This window comes from Centruroides vittatus, unplaced genomic scaffold (assembly GCF_030686945.1).
Source record: "Centruroides vittatus isolate TY-2023 unplaced genomic scaffold, ASM3068694v2 contig_1154, whole genome shotgun sequence".
Classification (NCBI taxonomy): Eukaryota; Metazoa; Arthropoda; class Arachnida; order Scorpiones; family Buthidae; genus Centruroides; species Centruroides vittatus.
Genome location: NW_027120741.1, coordinates 2,991,203 through 3,011,679, shown reverse-complemented (window position 1 = coordinate 3,011,679; position 20,477 = coordinate 2,991,203). Strand labels below are relative to the sequence as shown.

Here is a 20,477-nt window from a genome sequence, read left to right as displayed (position 1 = left end):
GGTTGGTCGGATAACCGAAAAGTATGAAAAAATACATTATTAGTATAGTGTATTAGACCTAGTTTAAATACTAGCCTCCCTTTCATGGTAGAGTTAGTGCTGCCAGCTAAAACATGCAAAAATTTAACAAAAATAATATTAAAGTAGCCAAGACATAACCAAATATTGTAGTGCCACATCACTAGCGGACATTTGAATTTGCCGACTAGAACGCAATCGGTTAACTGATAAGTCAGTTAATCGGGGATCGGATAATCGATGCTCTACTGTATTTTTAAACATAAATCTGTACTTCTGAAATTAATTCTAGAAAATAGGTTTTTAAATTTTTATAAACTTTCTTCCAAATTTTGTCATTAGAATGACTTAGAATAATGATTCTTCAAGATAAAAAACAGATTTAATATGTCATTAAGAGAATATTGAGTAAAAGCCTATTCAAAATATAAATTTACAAATTTGACATTTGAATATTAAAAAAAAGGAAATAAAACTTTCATAAAATCCCAGAAAAAAAATAATAAAAAGAATGCATACTAATACCTATAGCATATTTATAAGTAGCCAAAGCAAACAAAACAAAATCCTATTTCATAACAGCAGACAACAGTTCAAAACTGGTATCACGCATATGGTTTGTGATTTGTTTGCTATTTATGTTAATTCTTGGAGTACAATACTAACAGCATTTTTGATTATGATAATAAATAGGATATATGATAAATTTCCAACTTAATTAATAGCTCCAAATGAAATCAATATAAAATATTTAATTAATTTATGATGATTGTGAGAAAATTCTTAAACTCATTATTTGTCATTCAGATTGTACTAAACTTACATATCACAAGCACTCCCAGCTCAGATGTTATATTTATTTTAAATTATTTTCTTTTGAAACAACTTAATAATTAAAATCCTAGTTTAGTCTCAATTTGTGATGAAGTCTCATCTCCAAGTAAACCAGAGATATTGAACAACAGATTGAGAGAACATGAAGTGACAAATAGAATGAAAACATGCAGTCTCTGTAGACTGAACATTGTAACATTAATATTTGTAAATTGATAAAAATAATGTAAAAATATTATTTAAAGAAAGAGATCTTTATTTAAGAAAATTCAGAGAACAGACTGCTATAATAAACCATGATTAGTTAATTAATTTAAATACAGGAATGTTGGATAATTTAAATGCAGTTGGATGTTTTGGATGATGGAACTTGAGCTATCAAAAAGATTTTTTGGTCAGTTTCTTAAATTGCACTCTCGTTAAATATGCAAGATTATAATTATACATTAAAAAATAAAAATTTTACAAAGCATAATAATACATTAAAAAATGATTATGTCAACTTATTAAATACAAATCTAGTAATGACAAATATACAGGGTGAACTAAAAGTAGGTGGACAGTAAATGATAACATTTATTGAGATTATATATATATATATATAAATTTTGAGATTACATATACAATTATATTTACTAATACCATTTTATCAATGCAGGTTTCTCAAACTGCTGTCCATCACAATTTACACAACTTTGAAGTCTATATTTCACCATTTCACACTTCGACATTTTTGCACCAAGTACTTTTGTGTATTAATTTGTGAAGACCACCATTTCCCTCCCTCCAAAAATATCTCCATATATGCATTTGTGAACTGTTATTTACAACATTTGTAATAATTTCTGTTTAATCACTAACTTTTTTTTATCTAATTATGTATTCGTGTGAACTTTGTTAGAACTTCAACTGTATCTTAAACAACAGCCAAAGTTGTAAGAGGAAATTCGTCTATTTTACCGATCTAGGGACTCCCCCTTTTCCAAATTTTAATATCAACTTAAAATGCTTTAAATAAACAAATTAGAATAAAATGGTTTATTATCCAACTATCAGAAATCTCACAACATGCCAAGGGGAAAGAAGGAGAAATTAAGTAATTAAATTAATTTATAAGGAATTAAAAATATAAAAAGGGGAAACATCGTACTTTCTCCCCCCTTTTCTCACAGCACCAAGTGTCACGGCGAGGCTTAGACTTCTACAATGTTTACACATTAAACAAAGAACTTAGTCAAAGCAATCAATGAACTGTCACAAAACAATGATGAGTCACATCAACTCGATGACTCTACAAAAGTTCGATGTCATTACCAAATAACAAAATAAAACAATCATCTCAGCTACAATGACAACACCACCAATAACTCATCACCGGATGACAAACCTTCTTATGCTGGAAATGTCTAAAAGGAAAGCTCCAGCCTGATCAAGGACACTCAGGAGAAGGAAGACACAGAAGAGACACCACAGACGAAACAGGACAGAAAAGAGAATGCCGTCAGCCAGTGTAGCTAACCGAGTGTGTCTAGTGGAGGCTAGGCCAGTCCAAGCTAGTCTAAGCTAGTCTAGTGGAATCCAGTCCAGTGCAAGCTAGTCTAGTCCAGACTAGTATGGTACAGCAGACAAGAAAGAGAAAAAGGAAAATGAAACTCCAGAGACAAAACAGAGAAAGAGAGAGTAGACCAGAGGTGGTAGAGAGTTTTGTCTGACCGCCAAAGGTGGTCAGACAGAACCAAGAGAGATGGAAAGAGAAAGGTGTACAGAAAGACAGAAAAAGAGAGAGAGAGTGAAACAGGATCAAGAGACTGACCAACTGTCTGAACAGACAAGAGAAGACATCTTGTTTACCTGGTATGTTGTGAGTTGCGTAGTTTGAATACCCCCCATTGTATAGATAAAGATAGGCAAATTTCCAAAAATCAGATATGACAACTTTGTTAGGAACTTTTATTTTATTTTTTTCTGCTAATAAATTCCTTTTAATTAATTATATCTGACTCTGCATTCTTCCTCTTGAGAGGCTCATTCCTGGACTTTGGAGTGACTCTTACCCTCATACCTTAATCATTTATTTCATCTCATTTGGTGGCGTGTCTGGTAAAACACACCTGGTGGCAGGACCCTACCAAAAACGTGCGTAATATAAATCTTTATGGCCCCGAACCCCACAAATTTCTTGCAATCTCTTGCAAGAAATTAATACTAGAAATTAATGCAAGAAATAATGTGAAATGCATCTCTGACAATTTTTCAACCACAACCATAACAAAGTTAAATATACACCATTGTTATAGTATAACCCTAACACAAACACTATTCCATTTATTGTCTATCTACTTTTGGTTCAACCTGTTCATTTAAGGTAGCAAATATATAAAGAAATAACTCAAAATTTGAAATAATATTCATTCACATATTTAAAAACAGAAAAAATTATAAAAATCAAAATTACAATTATTTCCTGTTATTTATTATTTCAGAGCAGCTATATTCATATTGAATAAATTTTTCAAATTTGAGCTGTATGGATTTCAAGATTTAGAATCTTAATTTTTAAAATTGTTGATTTATCGATGTTACTGTTTTCAGATTATTTTAATTTCTTCTTTATCTATTGATTTGAACATTAACTTGATAAATATTCAATTTGTATAAAAACTTGACTATATAATTATAAATTCCTTGCATGAGTACTGATATTCCTAAAATTTACACCCTTAAAATAGTCAAATTTTGGAATTTGAAAAGTCACAAATGATAAAATTATGTTACATATACACTAGGTCACAAAAGTATCCAGACACCTATAAAATGAGTTTTTAGTAACTCGTTTCTTATATGAAATAAGAAAAAAATAATAATGACAGATGTAAAAACTTTAGAATTTTTTACAATAGAAAAAAAGTACTTACATGTAACAAAACATTAATCAAAAAGAAAAATATACTTTTATTTAAAACTGAGCATTTTTACATTACAAAAGTATCTGGACAGAAAAAATAAATAATAATAAAACAAAATATTTTATACTTTTAAGAACGAGTTGGGCCTCCTTTTGCCTTGATAACAACTAGGAATTGATTCATCCAAATTTTTATAATAACAGTTTCTATTAAATTCAAAACTCTGATGATGATGTTTTTAAGATCAGTTTTGTTTGTTACTGATTCTGTTCTGAATTGTTCATTCAATGTGATCTTATAAATGCTCAATTGGATTGAGGTCTGGTGATTGCGGAAACCAAGGAAGCACTTTTATACAATGCATGTCAAGAAACTGATCATCAAAGTGTACTTTGTTTTCAGCATGACAGTGGTCCAAACACTTTCCCTGACTTTAATTTTCTTACTGATTTCTAAACATTTTTATTTAAAATCTGTTTATACACACGATTCATTATTCCATCAACAAATTTTACACAGTTCCAGCGCTATTTCCAGACATAAAACTCCAAATACTACTAAACAGTCTCCAATTTCACTGTAGGGATCCGATTTTTCATTTTTAAAGATTCTCCACACTTTCAGGCAATCATAAAAAAAACACATTGAATTTTGATCATCTGACCTCAAAACTGATTTCCAAAATGTCACTATTTTGTATAAAACTCTTTTGCAAACTTTAACCTTTACTGCTGATTTTTTCTGTTGACGAACAGTTTTTTCATAGCCATAAAATCTTTATAGCTATTTGCTTTTAAAGTTTTTCTGACAGTTTCTGCAGTTGTATGTACTCCACATTCTACAGAAGCCTCAACAGCAAGCTTAGAAATAATTACTTCTGAATTTTTCTTCACTTTCCTGACAAACACATTTCTGTCTCAAGGTAAATATTTCAGGACATCCAGTTCAAGCCTTATTAACTACACTATTTGTTGTAAGGAATTTCATAATGATATCTTGAATTTTAGACTTTGGAATGTGAAACTGTTTTGCACAGATTTCCCTTTTGCTATTAATAAGGAGTCCTTTAAAAACAATGGTTAATTTCTTTGTTTTCACTGTTCACAATGACAAAAGAAAATAATTTAAAGTATTTGTTTCATACTTGACTCATTTGTTGAAGCAAATTGTTGTAATTATGTTTTTAAGAAGCACTTGACACTTTCTATCATTTAGTTCATATATCCTGATATTTTTGTGATGTGAAAATTTTCACAGTTTGAAATAAAATTTTATTTGTTTTTTGATCCATATGTTTTTGCACATGTAAATATTTTTTCAGATATTCAGAATGACAGATGTGAAAGTCTTCACATCTGTTATTGTTTTTTTTTTCAGTTTCATGTGAGAAATACATTAGAACTAAAAAACTCTTCCATTTTATACTTTTGAGGTAGTGTATGTATATACATACATACATATATATATATATTTAATTACTGCTTTCAGTTTATATAATTACAATAAATTATGTGTTTCCTATATATTAACAACTACCCTCAATCACAAACAAAATTATTACAATTTCTACACACATCCATACAATTTTATAAATTATATATTTTACCAAAAAACATGACATGCAAATTATTGTATGGTATATTAAACTTACAAGTGGCTATATATAGAATTGATTATAATCAATTCCTATAGATAACTATTAGAATTCAATGTTGAAACATTTAGAACAACGTTTTTAATAAATTTGTTATTCTGATATTGTTTCAAATTATTCTAATTTAAAAGGTTTCTGATAGTTAAAATTTAATAATTGTTTTAAAAAATTGTTATATACTTGGAGAAGAAAAGCTCTTTGAAAAAATAATGAAATAACTACATTAATTTATTATTATTAAACTAGATTAATATATTTATTATGTTCACTAATAAGGATTAATTACTGATTCTATAATATTTTCCAGCTTTGCTTATATTTGAGGATTTTGAAAAGTTCAAATATTGTAATAATTATATTAGTGTTAATATTTTTGTTATCCAATAAAGATTTCACTAACCATTTAAATTTACACATTTTCATTAATCTTATAATTGCTATAAAGTAAATCTAAAATTATTATTCTATACTACAAATAAAAATTTTATATGATTTCACTAAGAAACCTACTTTATTACAGTCAAATCAAAATATAACATCTTTCCGAATACTTCTAGACCAATTAAGTCCAATTTTTAAGTTCTGACAACTGTTATCATATGTTCTTGAAAATAGATTTAAATTTAAAAAAACCCCTAATCAATAAATCAATTTTAAAAAATTATAAACCAGTTATTAACTTCTTTTTGAAAACACCATTTTTAGTTTGTTAGTCTGTAGTAATGCTAAATTATTTTGCTAAAGAGTAAAAAGCAAGCAATGAAAAATAATACTCTAATAGTAAAGGCATCAGCCTACTGTTCCAGAACTTCTAATCCACATTAGCTTATATTTAAGAGTGGGTTGACTTGGATGTGACCTGTATCACCATTGAATCATTCTCATTGCAAATCTGGCTAAATGCATAAGAGCATGATTTAAAAAGCTACAGAATAGAAACAGTAAAAACAAAACCTTTTTTAAAAATTGAAATGAAAAGTTGATATATTTAGTTCTCATTATGTCAAATATGTTAAGAACTATGCATGTACTTCTGCACAATGTTTTTGCTAATGTGCAGGTTTTCTTGTTTATTCTATGATTCAATGATCTCTCTTTTTAATAAATATATCAGCACACCTTTTATGTTGACAGTGTCAATGTCACTGTTAATTGTCATTTTTTCATTTTATGAAAGTTTTAATGAAATGATGATAACAATTTGAAACTGGAGACAGAAGTGTCAAAAGCATGTGCTGCTGCAGAAAATAAATTTATCCCATGTGTGTTGGATAAGTAGGGAAAGCAACCAGAACTAGATTTCCTAATATGTTTGCTTTTATATATCATATAGGCCTACATGATTTGGCACAGTTTATTTTAAGCATAAATGTAATAATAGTTTATTGAAAGCATAAATGCTATTTTTTTTATTATTGGCTCAAATGTTTTCACCAAATGAAGGTTTCATTTGCTACTGCATATAGAAAATAAATTCAGTTTTTTGAAAGGATTGGCAAAAATTAAGAAAATTTCTGAAAAAGCCATAACTAATAAATATTGAAAATAAATATTAAATACAAGAAAAAAAGTTTATTAATACCTAGTTATAACTGAAAACAATCAAAGCAAAGTAATGGTATTGCAGCTAGACTATTAAAGCTTCAATATAAATCATTGTATTAACATAATGTGCAATCATATATATATATAAAAATTTGCAATGTATCATAAATTATTCAGTTGTGAAATTTGCAGACTATTTTTGAGTGACAAATTTGAAATTTGATACTCAAAAGTATACATGCAATATGTTTCATGATATATTACATGTATATTTAGGAAAGTAGGGCAAAATGATACAGAATTTTTCAATCTTTGAATATCATATCAAATTTTAAAATAATTAGAGCTCTGAGCTGTCTGTGTTTTGTGCAGACAATCTTATTTTCAAGGGTTTTGTCCATATGTCTATTGTGTTTGGCATTTGTCTGCTTTTTTTCACTGATGACTCCAATTTCCGTTTTCTTAAATACTGTTTTTGACTAATTTTTTCATATATACAAAGCCACTAATTTTTGTTTTTTTTCTTGTTGTTGATTGTCAATATTCTTTAAATTGAGTGTTGTATATACTTTTTCTTTGGCTGTTACAGCAAAAGAAAAATATACATAACACTTTTAAAGATTTTTTTAAGAAGAGGAACAATGATTATGAAAAAGTGTTCACACAATCACATATTAGAATTGGCAACCTGACTTGGGATGTCAATTCTATATTTAGTAGAATCACCATTCTACACTATAGTATTTTAGTATAATAGTGAAAAATGATCAAGAGTACAAAACATGTTAAATATGATGCAAGATTATTTTATTACAATTTATTTTATCATTTCTGTACATCTTGCACTAGAGAATTCCATCAAAATTGTCAAAACCATTATATTTTGATTAAAATTTTTGCAGTCATCTTTTTTAGGATAAATGTCAACTTTTTCAGCTATGATATCAGTTCTTTTCAAAATCACAGGTTGAGACTCAAATTACTACAATTTTCGAACTAACGTGCTTGAAATTTAGTCTAGTTTCAAAAATATCTTGGTAAAGTTAGCTAAAATAAGAGAAAAAAGATATATTAGCAATTTTCTAAAAAATGAGAGTTGTTTCATTATGCTTCATGCATGAGGCAGTTAAATACACAGAGAGAGGTACGTTTATACAGAATGAGAATGTTAAATAATACACTTGAAATCATCAACATTCACTATTTCTTACCATAAAAGATCATAAAGTCAAAATTGCTTTAAATCTGCCTTTTTTAAATCATAAACTATAAAACTAAAATTAATTCACACTGAAATCAAAATTAAATAAATTTTCAATATAAAATGACAACCTCTGTGATAACAATTTTAAGGTTCAAAATATTTGACATTTATTGTACATTATAATGATTTAAATTAATAGGAAAAGTGGAAAGTCACGTTCTGAATGTCCTTTTGGTAAAGTAAGAACAAGGTAATTTTAGTACATCACTGATGTCAATATTTGCTTGGTCTTCAATGACAAGAAATACAAACACCTAAGAAGATGGTTTTTTTTCTTCAAATATTAATCTTGATATCCTGTTAAATTGTATTTTGAAATGAATTACCACATGATGTAAAACAGTTTTTCTTCTTTTCAAACTTAATTAACAGAAAATCATTGACTGTTATAGTTTCTGGGTTAGGAGCATTAATCACTTCATCATAATCATCTTTGCTATTTGATATTACTTTGTCATCATTGCATAAATCCATGGGTTCAAAGAAACTGGAATCCAATTCACAAAAGACTATAACAATAACACTAAACCTTTACTTCTGGTGACAAAACTTTAATAAATCATCAAACAAATGCTTTCGACCTTACCCAAGGTCTGCTCAGGTTAATAGAACAATTTCAAAACCGAAATGCTAGGAATAGAACATTTTTGAACATTAAATTTAAAATATTTTGAACATATAAAAACAAAGACTTAACAGTTGTAAATACATGAGTTTAATAATGCAACCAACCACTGTGTACTTATTATTTGAGGATGCAGCATGCCAGTAAATAATGTGCATTAGCAAAACATCATAACACTTAAATGTGAGAAAATATTTTACTTAGCAGTAGCAAAACATGTCTGTTCTTGTTGAGCATACACAGTTGACTGTAGAGCCAGAAATCTGGCAATGGAGTTGTGACCTATATAGCATTGTTTGTTGGTTATGTTTTTTTAGTTTTTGTAGTGATTTTAAATGTTGAGATACCAAGGGTGTATCATTGTGCACATTCATCAAAGGGCCCCACACCCCTACAATGACCTTATTGATTTCAGTTCTTTAATAACATCTTTCAATTGATATTGATGTTTTTAGCAGTTAAAGTGACAGGTAAAAATAGTAATATCAATTGAAAATTAAGTAGTTCTTTTTTCTTGTAATATCCTACTCTACTGTACAAATAGTCAAATTCCTGACTATGATGATTATTGAAAATAAGTATTGAATAAAGTATTCCAATTATTTTCATTCAACAGTTGTAAAACTTTTAAACTTAAAACCTAAAAAACTTATTGAGGCATTTAGTATTATTACAATTTCAAATTTTTTTGTCTGTACATGAAATTTCTGATAAATGTAGCTTACTTAAAATATTTGATCAGTAAATAGCAGTACCAAGATGTAAAACATAAAAAGTAATAAATAAAATGTATTAAAAAATTAGAATTTAATGATGCTGAATTTTTGTATTATTAATATTAATACAAAATAGAAAATAAAATTCAATAAAATGTTAGGAAAATATGTTTTAAAATAGTGACAGTAATTTCTTGAAATGAAGAGAACTTAGTCTAAGAATGGGAAATTTAAAATAATGACAAATTCCTAATTTCATCAACTATTGACAATTCCAATATACTATAAAGGGTGCTTGCTGTATAAGTTTAAAATGGCAAATGCAAACAGTTTGTTTACATTGGATTTAAATGATGTCTAAAATGTTAACTGAATATAGGGTTCCTTTATGTGTAAAAAGGTAGAAGTATAGTAAATCAAATTGTATCAGCTTAAATTATATCAAGTTGTAACAATACTGGTGTTTCAAAAATTTACTGTTTCTTGAATAGTTGAGATTGTGTATTTTTGACAAATTTACTTATATTTTCAAAGACAATCCAATGAATTATAAAACATCACCACTTCCCTTATGATAAACAATACAATATAACCTACCACCACATTTCTCAATCAATTCATAAAAACAGGAAAAGCATATCAAAGCAATATGTAATTGAATTAAAATGATATAAACTTTATTGATATTATTTAAATTAGAAATAAATTGCTTCTTCCAGATAAATTCACAAATTAAATCTTCGATAAAAGAAAAAGAAATGTGTTTCTAACATTGCAATATTTGTGTTACATGTAGAGTTGCCAACATTTGCCAACTACTTGCCTGGAGGATTGCCCCCCCCCAAAATAAACAGTCAGTCACATATTTTATTTATTTAACAATTATATTATCATATACGAGTACAGCATATATATTTATATATAGTATTACACAGTTAACAATCCAACATTATTTTATATAGTAAGTATAATTGTAATGCTTCTTATTTCTTAAAATTATATTTTTTTCTGATTTTGCTACTTGCAATAATTTTTTTTGGTCATGTTGAAATAAATAAGAATGAAAAGCTTCACAGCTCATGTCGAAATTAATTCGAATGCCTAACTCTGCTTTAACAAGCTCCACTCACATTCCACTTCTATCATTTCTCCAAGCAGATTCCATTATAGAAAAAATTCTTTCCACAAATGCATTGCTTACAGGTACACTTAGAACTTTGCCAACAATTTGTTTGATTTCAGTCACATCAAGGGTTTTAAAAATAGACACCCATATTTTTTCTGTTGATAACTCCTCATTTCAAAGTTTTTCTAAATTGTTATTTTGAATTAAAATTATTTTGTCATATAGAATATCTTCATTATAGTAATAAGTATTAAAACTTAAAAGGATACACAAAAAAGGATATTTTAAAAAATTACTTCTACAGACAATTTCAATTTTTACTTAGAAATAAATAAATTCATTTATTAAAAGAGACAAACAAAAATTTATTTGAAAAAAACAAATATTTGTTTTATTTGGGTCTCTAATTAATAAAAAACGACGAAACACCATTTTAAAGTGCATTTTTATTCAAATAATATATTTATAAATAATATGTAGCCAAAAACGCAGCCAAGTCAAATTTCTGTAGCCCAAAAAGTAGCCAATGTGCCAAATGATATTTTTTATGCCAAACTGATAAAAGGATAGCCAAATTTTGCACAAAGTAGCCAAATCTGGCAATGCTGCCTATGGTAGCGAAATATGGCGACCCTTCCAGTAATCTCGATGACATGAGTGTTTAGTAATGAAATATAGATGGCGCTTATCGTAATGATGATTTTGTATGCAAATTTTCAACAAAAGTTTTCGATCTGGAAATATGAGGAATAATGTGAATGTTACAGAATAATTAACAAACCGATTTTAAATTTTAATATTAAAGAATAATAAGTAAAACATTGATATTCCTGGTAAAATTACTAGTAAAACTGGAGACTGGATAAATGTCACCAAAACTGGAGTCTCCAGGCAAAAATGACACGGTTGGTAACCCTAGTTACATGTCAATATTTAAATTCCATTTTCATTATCCTGATCACTAACAATAAATAATATGATATAAAATTTAAAAAAAACCTGCTAACTTAAAGAAACCAAAGTATTTATAGAATAATATTTGGAATAATTCAGTCTAGCATCATTCTCCAAGTAGGCCTAGAATCTAGATACATACAATTCAATAAATTCAAACTTTTAAAAAATTGTATCTAAATTTATTTTTGAATTTGGAATATGGTACCAAGTTTTACAATTCAGTGATAAAATTATGTAATTAACCTTTTAAAAACATTAGTGGTACCAACAAAGTAAAAAATTACAAAATGCAGAAGACAATGAGCTCAATACAGCAGTAATCAAAAATATAAACATAGAATCAGTTCAGTAAATAAACTAAATGCATCAGTGCATACACAGATCAATTAGTAAAAGAACCAGTTTCAGTATGCATCTTTCAGAAAAACAACCAGTTGCTTCCAGTGCCAGCACTAAACACACTATGTTAAGACTGAGTTTACCATCCATGCAACAATATGGCTGCTTTTACTAATTTTGTTAGAGTACAAATTTTCATTATCTTTGGATGAATTATTTCAGACAATTGAAAATAGTACAAATGTTATATAAATAATGTGTAATATTCTTTTTTGGAGTAACAGCAAAGCATTGTAAGAGAATTACTTTTCTAACATTTTCAAAGCACATAATAATTGTTCAGTAATTTTTTGCTATACAGTATTACATTATTTCATGTGCACCTGAATGAACTGATAATCATACCAAAGTTCATTTACTGAGCTTGTCTGTAAGATTTTTAATATAAATTTTTTTAAATATACATTTACAAATTCATATTTCTAAATTATTTGATGTTTAAAACAAATTATTCAACTAAAGCAAAAATAACAAAACAATGATTAAATGTTGGTTTTTACCATGGTAAAAACAAACATTTGTTTTTACCATGTTTGTTTTTACCATTGGTTTTTACCATGAATTATAAACTCATTATATAATTCTAGCTAATTTGACAAAATGATAAACAAAATTCATTTTAAATGAGAAGTGCTTATGCAATATATAGCTTAATTACCACATTAAAACTGAATTTAAAAAACAAATTAGTTGGCAAATTCTGAATTTCAGAAAAGTTGTATCATTACAGCTGCAAATTTAACAAAAAAAGAAAAAAAAAAAAAGATTTTTTACAGACAAAAATTTTTATATTGTATTCTTATATGTAAATAATCAGAAAGAAAAAGTATATAGAACTGCTAGGAAAAAACTCAACAGGAATTTGCATCTTATTGAAAGATGAACACAGCCAAAAAAGAAATATCCTATTACTAAAATGTGAAATTTTGAGAAGGGAATCTACCACAAGAAAGATTTCAAGAATTTCCTTCATTGCTTGTGATGTTATTTACATAAACCTTAAAAAGAAAGTTTAATTTAACTTCACAACCTATTACTAGAAATTCAAATTTGCAACATTTAACCATATGCAACAATTATCTAAATAAGTAATGAAAAATCTTTAAACTTGATGGATCTAACAGGTAAGTAAATTATTGGTATAAACTTCATAAACAAAAACCACACAAATATAGCAAGATGGTATAATTTTTGGGGCAGATTTTCTTCTTTAGATAAAAATGATATTGTGTATCAGCATGACAAATTGAATTCAAATAGCTATATTAAGTCATTAATAGTTAAGCTATTATTAAGTGATTCTAACTGTTGTTCCCAGTAAGATAATGTTTGTTAAAAGATTCCCCACTCCATTAAACTGGATTAAGCAAATCAAAAAATAACACCATTTAAAAGCTGTGATCATAATCTTACAAAAATATTCAGAAATTGTTAAATCAACAGGTGTATAAAAATTGGATGTAATGTAATCATAATGCAGAAATAATAATAATGTAAATCCTAACAAATGAAACTGAAAAATTGTCATCAGATTTAGAGATGTTGTATCCTGGATAAACAATATGGAACATGTGGAAGAATAAGATACAAACAAAATAAATATGAAGACAATTATGAATGTTGGAGATTTACATATTGAGAATAATCATAAAATATTTGATTTTTCTGTATTTTTAAATTTATTATTGTAACAAATTAACCAATTATTAGAAATGAAATAAACACAATGACAGTCAAGTACTATAGACATGAATAGGATAATCTAAAATCTTAATATAAATCTAAAAGATTTTTCTCAGTCTTTCTTAGATTCATAAAGTGAAAGTGAAGATTCATAAAGTTTACATCCAAATACAGCATTCTATTTAGATTATGCAATACCATATTCTAAACAATCTGAGACAGTAAAAAAATTAGCTTCCAACATGGAAATATGAAGAGTAAAATATTCAACTGACATATAAAGTTTATAATGAATATATATACAGGGTGGGCCAACAAAAACGAAACGGCAGAGTGTTCGTGTTCAACCGAGCAAATCGCTCAGACAGGTCGATTTTATTCTCAAGGGGACATCTTATGCAATAAAGTTTTTGCGAATCTGAATATTAACTAAACAAACATGTTTTTCGAAATAAATGTTTGTTTAGTTAATACAAAATAAATGAGTTTTTAAAATTTTTTGTTGTCTGTTGTATTCAGAATCGCAAAAACTTTATTGCAAAAGATGTCTCCTCGAGAATAAAATCGACCTGTCCGAGTGATTTGCTTGGATGAACACGAACACTCTGCCGTTTCGTTTTCATTGTCCCACCCTGTATATATGTTACAGTCAAAACCTGTTTTTAGTTAGAACCTGTTTTAACTAGTTGAAACTAGTTTATACTGGATGTCTTTGTTAAAACCAGTTTTGTCTAGTTAAAACTAGTTTTAACTCAAATTCATTTTTGACTAGCAGTAAATTCTAGTTTTAACTAGACAAAATGGGTTTTGTCTAGTTAATTTACTGCTGTACATGTTTTGATTTTAGATAAAATTAGTTTTAACTTTTAGTATTAGTTAAAATTAATTTTAGCTACATAAATATGTTTGGGGGAAATAAATAAAGTTATGTATAGTGATTCGGGGAAGGTGCCTAACATTTTGCTTATCAAGGAAATTATAGCGATGATTTGGGTTTAGAGGCCTCTAACGAAAATATCATTCTTGAGCATGTTTTTCAAATAAAACTTTGGAGTATATGAAAAATAATTGTATATTGTGTTTGCAATGATGACTTTTTTACCGTCTGGCATTTTAGGCATCTCACCCCAAGTATCCAAGTGAGATGCCAAATGCCATTAGGGTAAGATAACAAATATAATTGAATAAATTTAATTTTCGAATATCTTAACCAAATTTAATTTATTGCATATGTAGTACAAAGTACTTCATAGTAAGTATAACAGCACAGTATAAAAGTATTGTTAAGTTTCCGCCCGTTCTAATGTGCTCTATAGCTAGCTGATAGCATTTTTTCAGTCTAAAAATCTTTTTGAGAAGTTCTTATTTAATTTCTATGCATATCCCGCAACAAAATGGGAAAACAAAAATTTATTAAAAACAGACATATTGGAATTCAATTAACAAAAAATAGGCATGTTACCCCAAGAAAAATACCCTTTCCCATTTGTCGGGGTAAGATGCCTAGTGGAGTCACGTGTTCTAACATCTCTGCTCGGAATCAGCGGTATCTCACAATGGAAACTCAATTTTTAATAAATTCTATTTTAACTTTTAGCTTTAAAATGATTCTAGAAACATTTCACAACAAAAACTTCGTTCTTGTATTGCTTTTATTCTTCTCAGATGTAGAAAATGAGGTAACGGTAGCCAACTACAGCTTTCCGCACTCAATATTGGCCCAACAATTCATCATACAAACACATGACAATATCTGACATCACCATTTGAAAATATCAAAAAGTAGGCATCTTTCCCCGCTTACCATCTTACCCCTAATCACTCTATATGTTGCAGTCAAAACCAGTTTTTAGTTAGGATGCGTTTTAACTAGTTGAAACTAGTTTATACTGGATGTCTTTGTTAAACCCATTTTGTCTAGTTAAAACTAGAATTTACTGCAAGTCAAAAATGAATTTTGAGTTAAAACTAACTCAAATTCATTTTGACTTGCAGTAAATTCTAGTTTTAACTAGACAAAATGGGTTTTAACAAAGACATCCAGTTTCAACTAGTTAAAATGCATTCTAACTAAAAATGGGTTTTGACTGTAATGTATATATATATATATAGAATATAATATTTGTTATTATTGGAACATTATATTGTTGAAAATATCAACAATATTGAACATGTATTTAAGAATAATTTATATAATAAGGCATACTAAAGAACAATTACAGGTGGCCCTTGACTTTTGCACTTTCTACTTTCACACAATTCACTATTTCGCACATTTTAAAAATTCAACTTTTTAAATATTTTTGTCAATAATGAAAAATTTTAATTCCATGCAGAACACTCATACACTACAGCAGCTCACTCTACATTCTCGGACACACATTACTTCCTACAATAGCTGACTTCTTGGAATTGTAATCACTACTGTGTTGTTCCAAGCAAGAGGTCAAAACAGTTTCAGTCTTGCATTAGGACAGGTGCATCAGTGTGTTGTGTGTTTAGCCAATTTATTTGTTTATGTTTATCAATTTATAAGGACGAAATATTTTAAACATGAGTGAGAAACAGAGAAACTGCAGTGTTGATACAAACAAAAAGAAATTAAGGACTCAAACTTCATACAATCAAGACAAAGATGGAAATAAACGTTCTGAAAATGGTAAATCTTTTGCTTCAATTGGAGGTTTCTACGATGTAAACAGATCCACGATATGTTCAATTTTGAAAAATAAGAGTAAAATTAAGGAATGTGTTCAAAATTGTGGAAATATATCTTCAAAGATTGTTTCCAAAAGACACAGTATAGTGATGGATGAAATGGAAAAATCTTTGTCATCATGGATTGATGATCAATATCAAAATTATGTCCCTCTGAGTTTTTCAATTATTCAAGCTCTTAGTTTGCATGAAGATTGTAAGACTAGGTTAAATGAAGATTCAAACAGTGTTTCAAGCAAGTAATGGCTAGTTTGACACATTTAAAATGAGATATGGTATTCAACTAACTCTTGACCAGTTTATAAAGAAAACACCCAAAAGCACTTAAACATGCCTCGTTAATTTCATTATGTATACATATTGATAAATAAATACTTTAAAACACAGTTTTTGGTGCATATTTTTACATTCCTCTACTTTTGAACATTCAACATTTCCACACACTTTCAGGAACCAATTATGTGTAAAAGTCAAGGGCCACCTGTACATACTAAAAGGAAAATTTTCACATAAAGATAATTGAAAGAACAGATATATGAAGAATTAAAGAAATATACAGCTGGTAAAGAAGGAAAGAACAAGAGAGATCATAATATAAAAAAAACTGATATTCCATATAAAATAAACAGAATGGTAATGTATTCAGTCACATGAAAAGATGTGTTGAGAGCAAACTGCAATTTCTGCAATTCATTTGACAAAATTATAGATCTAATATGTTTAAAATTTGATGTTTTATTAATAATATATTATTATTACTATTATTTTCAATTTAAATATAAGAATATTTGAAACTAAGCTATTTCTATTAAAGCACTAAAACATGCGATACTGATGGGATTGTTGAATCAAAATGCATTTATCATAATCAAGACATCAAAGAGAAGTAAATTCATTTTTATTTGATTATTCTTTAGTGTATTTTTCAAACAGTTTTATCTTGGACGAACAGTCAGAAAATAAGTTTTTTTTCAGTTATTTTAATTGTTATAATGCAAAGGTAGTTAAGTATTTCTACTAACATTCAATGTGTTATATAATGATATAAAATATAATGTTTGATAAAACTGCCACATGTCTTCTCATTCTCAATTCATCTAACTGAATGTTTAATGCAAATGGTTTATCTTGTGTTTCTGTATTGTTTTTCTTAAACACTTAATATAGCAAGCCATATGAAATTCTTTCTAAAGCTCCATTTACTATTGAAGAATTATATTTATTATAAATTATTTAAAAATGCATCTAAACTAATAAAAGAAATTTAAAATGTTTATGAGGTGAACATTTTCAAGCTAAAATCTAGGTATTATCAATCAATTATTGTTCTGAATAAAGTAATTTTAGAAACAAAAAATTTGGCATCCATGAAAGACTGCAATTCAAAATAATTTTGAGTAAACAATTTGGAAATCCATTTAATTACTTACTTATTGACAAATTATATCAATGTATTAAAAACACTAGAGACTAGTTAAAAAGAATAAATTCATCTTAACACAAACATCTTAATTCATTATAATTCATTAAAATTCATCTGAACATAAAATCAAAATACTAATAATAGCTATATTCAATAACTGTGATTCTAGTTTAATTGCAAGGTGCTTAAAGTATAGAACTGTATTAGATTTATCATCTACTCCATTATTAGAACAATAGCATCTATGACCACATAATTCTTATTTCAAATATGAGAAATTTAACATTCATACTGAAGAAAAAATAAAAATGAGTAACAGACATTTACATTTTTATAAATTATCAACAATGTAGAAGGTAAAAAATAATCACAGAAATTTAGATATCAATATTTGCTTTTCAATATTTTAAAACTGCATAAGATTAATGATACATAGTGAAATTTATGTATGATTTGTATTATTAAAATAAATTGTTAAGTGATTAAAATGCTGAATGAAAATTAATTTTGAAAAATGAAAAATTTAAAAATAGGAGAAAGTATATAGGATATATATATATATATAATTTTTTTCAAATCAAAACAGAATATTCTAATATCAAGCAATTATTTAAGGTAGATAATACCATATGAATTCCTTTAAGTAAAATATTTTACAGAAACCATAGAAATACAGAATTGGTGAATACATTTAACTCAAGATTTCAGTCAAACATTATTACAATGCTTTGAATAAAATGGAAGCAAAACATGAAAACAAACATAATTCTATGATGAAAAAAAATCATGCTAATAATATTTCAAGAAATTCCAAATTTATGCAGTTCTATTTAATAATCATTATCACTTTTTGTTTTCAAAATTATAATAAATATTTATTAGACTTTAAAGAATAAACTTTTATGGCACAATACTCAAAGACAAGAAGAAAACATTTGAAATGAGATATCAACCAACATTACTTCATAATTCAAAATTCATTATAATCCTGCTGCTTATACTGTATTTATATTTTTATTAAACCCTGCATAATATAAAAAAGTCAACGAACAAAACACATTCATCTGTAAATAAAACTATACATATAAAGTTTTGCTTTGTTCCTAATTATGGATAAAAGAATTTCATTAGAAATTTGATAACATCCATAAAATGAGACCATCTCATATTAATTACATATATTAAGAGAATATTATAATAATTACATTTTAAAACCATGGTGAATAACTGTTTCATTAGCAAACAATTTATTAATTATTAAAAAGTTTACTTTCAATAAAATCAATATTACATTATGAAATATTTATAGTAATTTTTAATGGAAGTTAAGATTTTGAAAGTGATCAAATCACTGACAAAAGTTTATCAGTATTTAAAGAAAATGAAGCCCATACCGACAGAGATTAAAAGAATATCTATGATCTGTGGCTCGTTAACTTAGAAACATGTATCTATGTGAATGTAACATTTACAGCGATAACAACGGAGTAACTAACAATAAAACCGTGGTAAACGGAGAGACTATGGTAAAAATATACACACATTTATATTATGTATCTCACTTTAAAAGAAAGTCATTACAATTGACAGAGTCGGAAGTAACAAAATACAAAAATTTCAAACTTTCCACTAGCCTAACGTTCTGACGAAAATGTCAGACGCTGTTACACTACGTTACCTTTTTTTTAGACGGGATTCATAAAATCAATTTCCATACAGAGACGTTGTAACCACACTACATAACCTTGGTGTAACAATTCCTATGGTAATCTCTTCATTTTCTTTGATAGTTTTTATGAAATCCTTCGCACAAAATCAAACGCTCGTATCGACTTTTGCATAGAGCCTGCGCGTTACTTATGAAACAAAATCGCTACGGCGCATGTGCAGATCAATTTGAATTTTCTATTCGTTCGTTTTAAGAGGATTATGACTTATTTATTGTTATATGTTGTTACTCGTCCGGTTATTGAACAACGATTAACAAATGAAATCTTTTGATTTGTGTACGGGTTTATAAAATACTTAATAAATTTAATACTTTATTGTTTTAACATTGTGTAAGAATTAAATAAAAATTATACGCGTGTTTAGATCTTTAGCCTGAAGTCATGTGATGTAAATTTGGGCTTAAAATGTTATTGTTCCAATTGAGAAGCTGTACTGTTAATTTTCGATAATATATTTAATTGGTTTTATTAAGAATTCTTTGATGGTCACTATATTGAAAAATATTCGTTTTAAATACATTTTACGAAATCGTAATAATAAATTGAAATTATATAAAGATGATGACCAATCAATAACTTCAGATTTAATGATGATATACAGTATTTATATTATAAAATGTTATAGTTTTGAAACAGAAATTTATTTTAGTTCCACGACGAAATAATTAAATATTCTTTAGTCAAAATCGGATTTCAATATTACAAACTAAACTTTTGTAAAAGATATACCGTAGTATTCAAACTATATAATCCTGAATCTGTAAAGATAAAAATGGAAAATGGAAATTAAATTTATATCGATTACTTTGAAGTTTTGTAATAAATAAAATGTATTCAAATTTCTTCATCGATGCTGGCTGACTCTGTTGCTAGCATACA

The 20,477-nt window shown here is 27.3% G+C and overlaps 2 protein-coding genes across 2 annotated transcripts in view; one reads left to right on the top strand and one right to left on the bottom strand.

Annotated features, from left to right (window-relative positions):
* Window positions 1-19,753, bottom strand: part of LOC136979153 (uncharacterized) — a 77,898-nt gene extending 58,145 nt beyond the window's left edge. Inside the window, exon 1 of the mRNA XM_067275081.1 lies at window positions 19,547-19,753. The gene's annotated coding sequence lies outside the window, so the exon portion shown is untranslated. The remainder of the gene's footprint in view (window positions 1-19,546) is intronic.
* LOC136978676 (tigger transposable element-derived protein 1-like) lies at window positions 16,281-16,688 on the top strand. The gene has a single exon (XM_067274425.1). It carries the CDS (start codon window positions 16,281-16,283, stop codon window positions 16,686-16,688), a length of 408 nt encoding a protein of 135 aa, XP_067130526.1.
* Window positions 19,754-20,477: the final 724 nt, after the last annotated feature.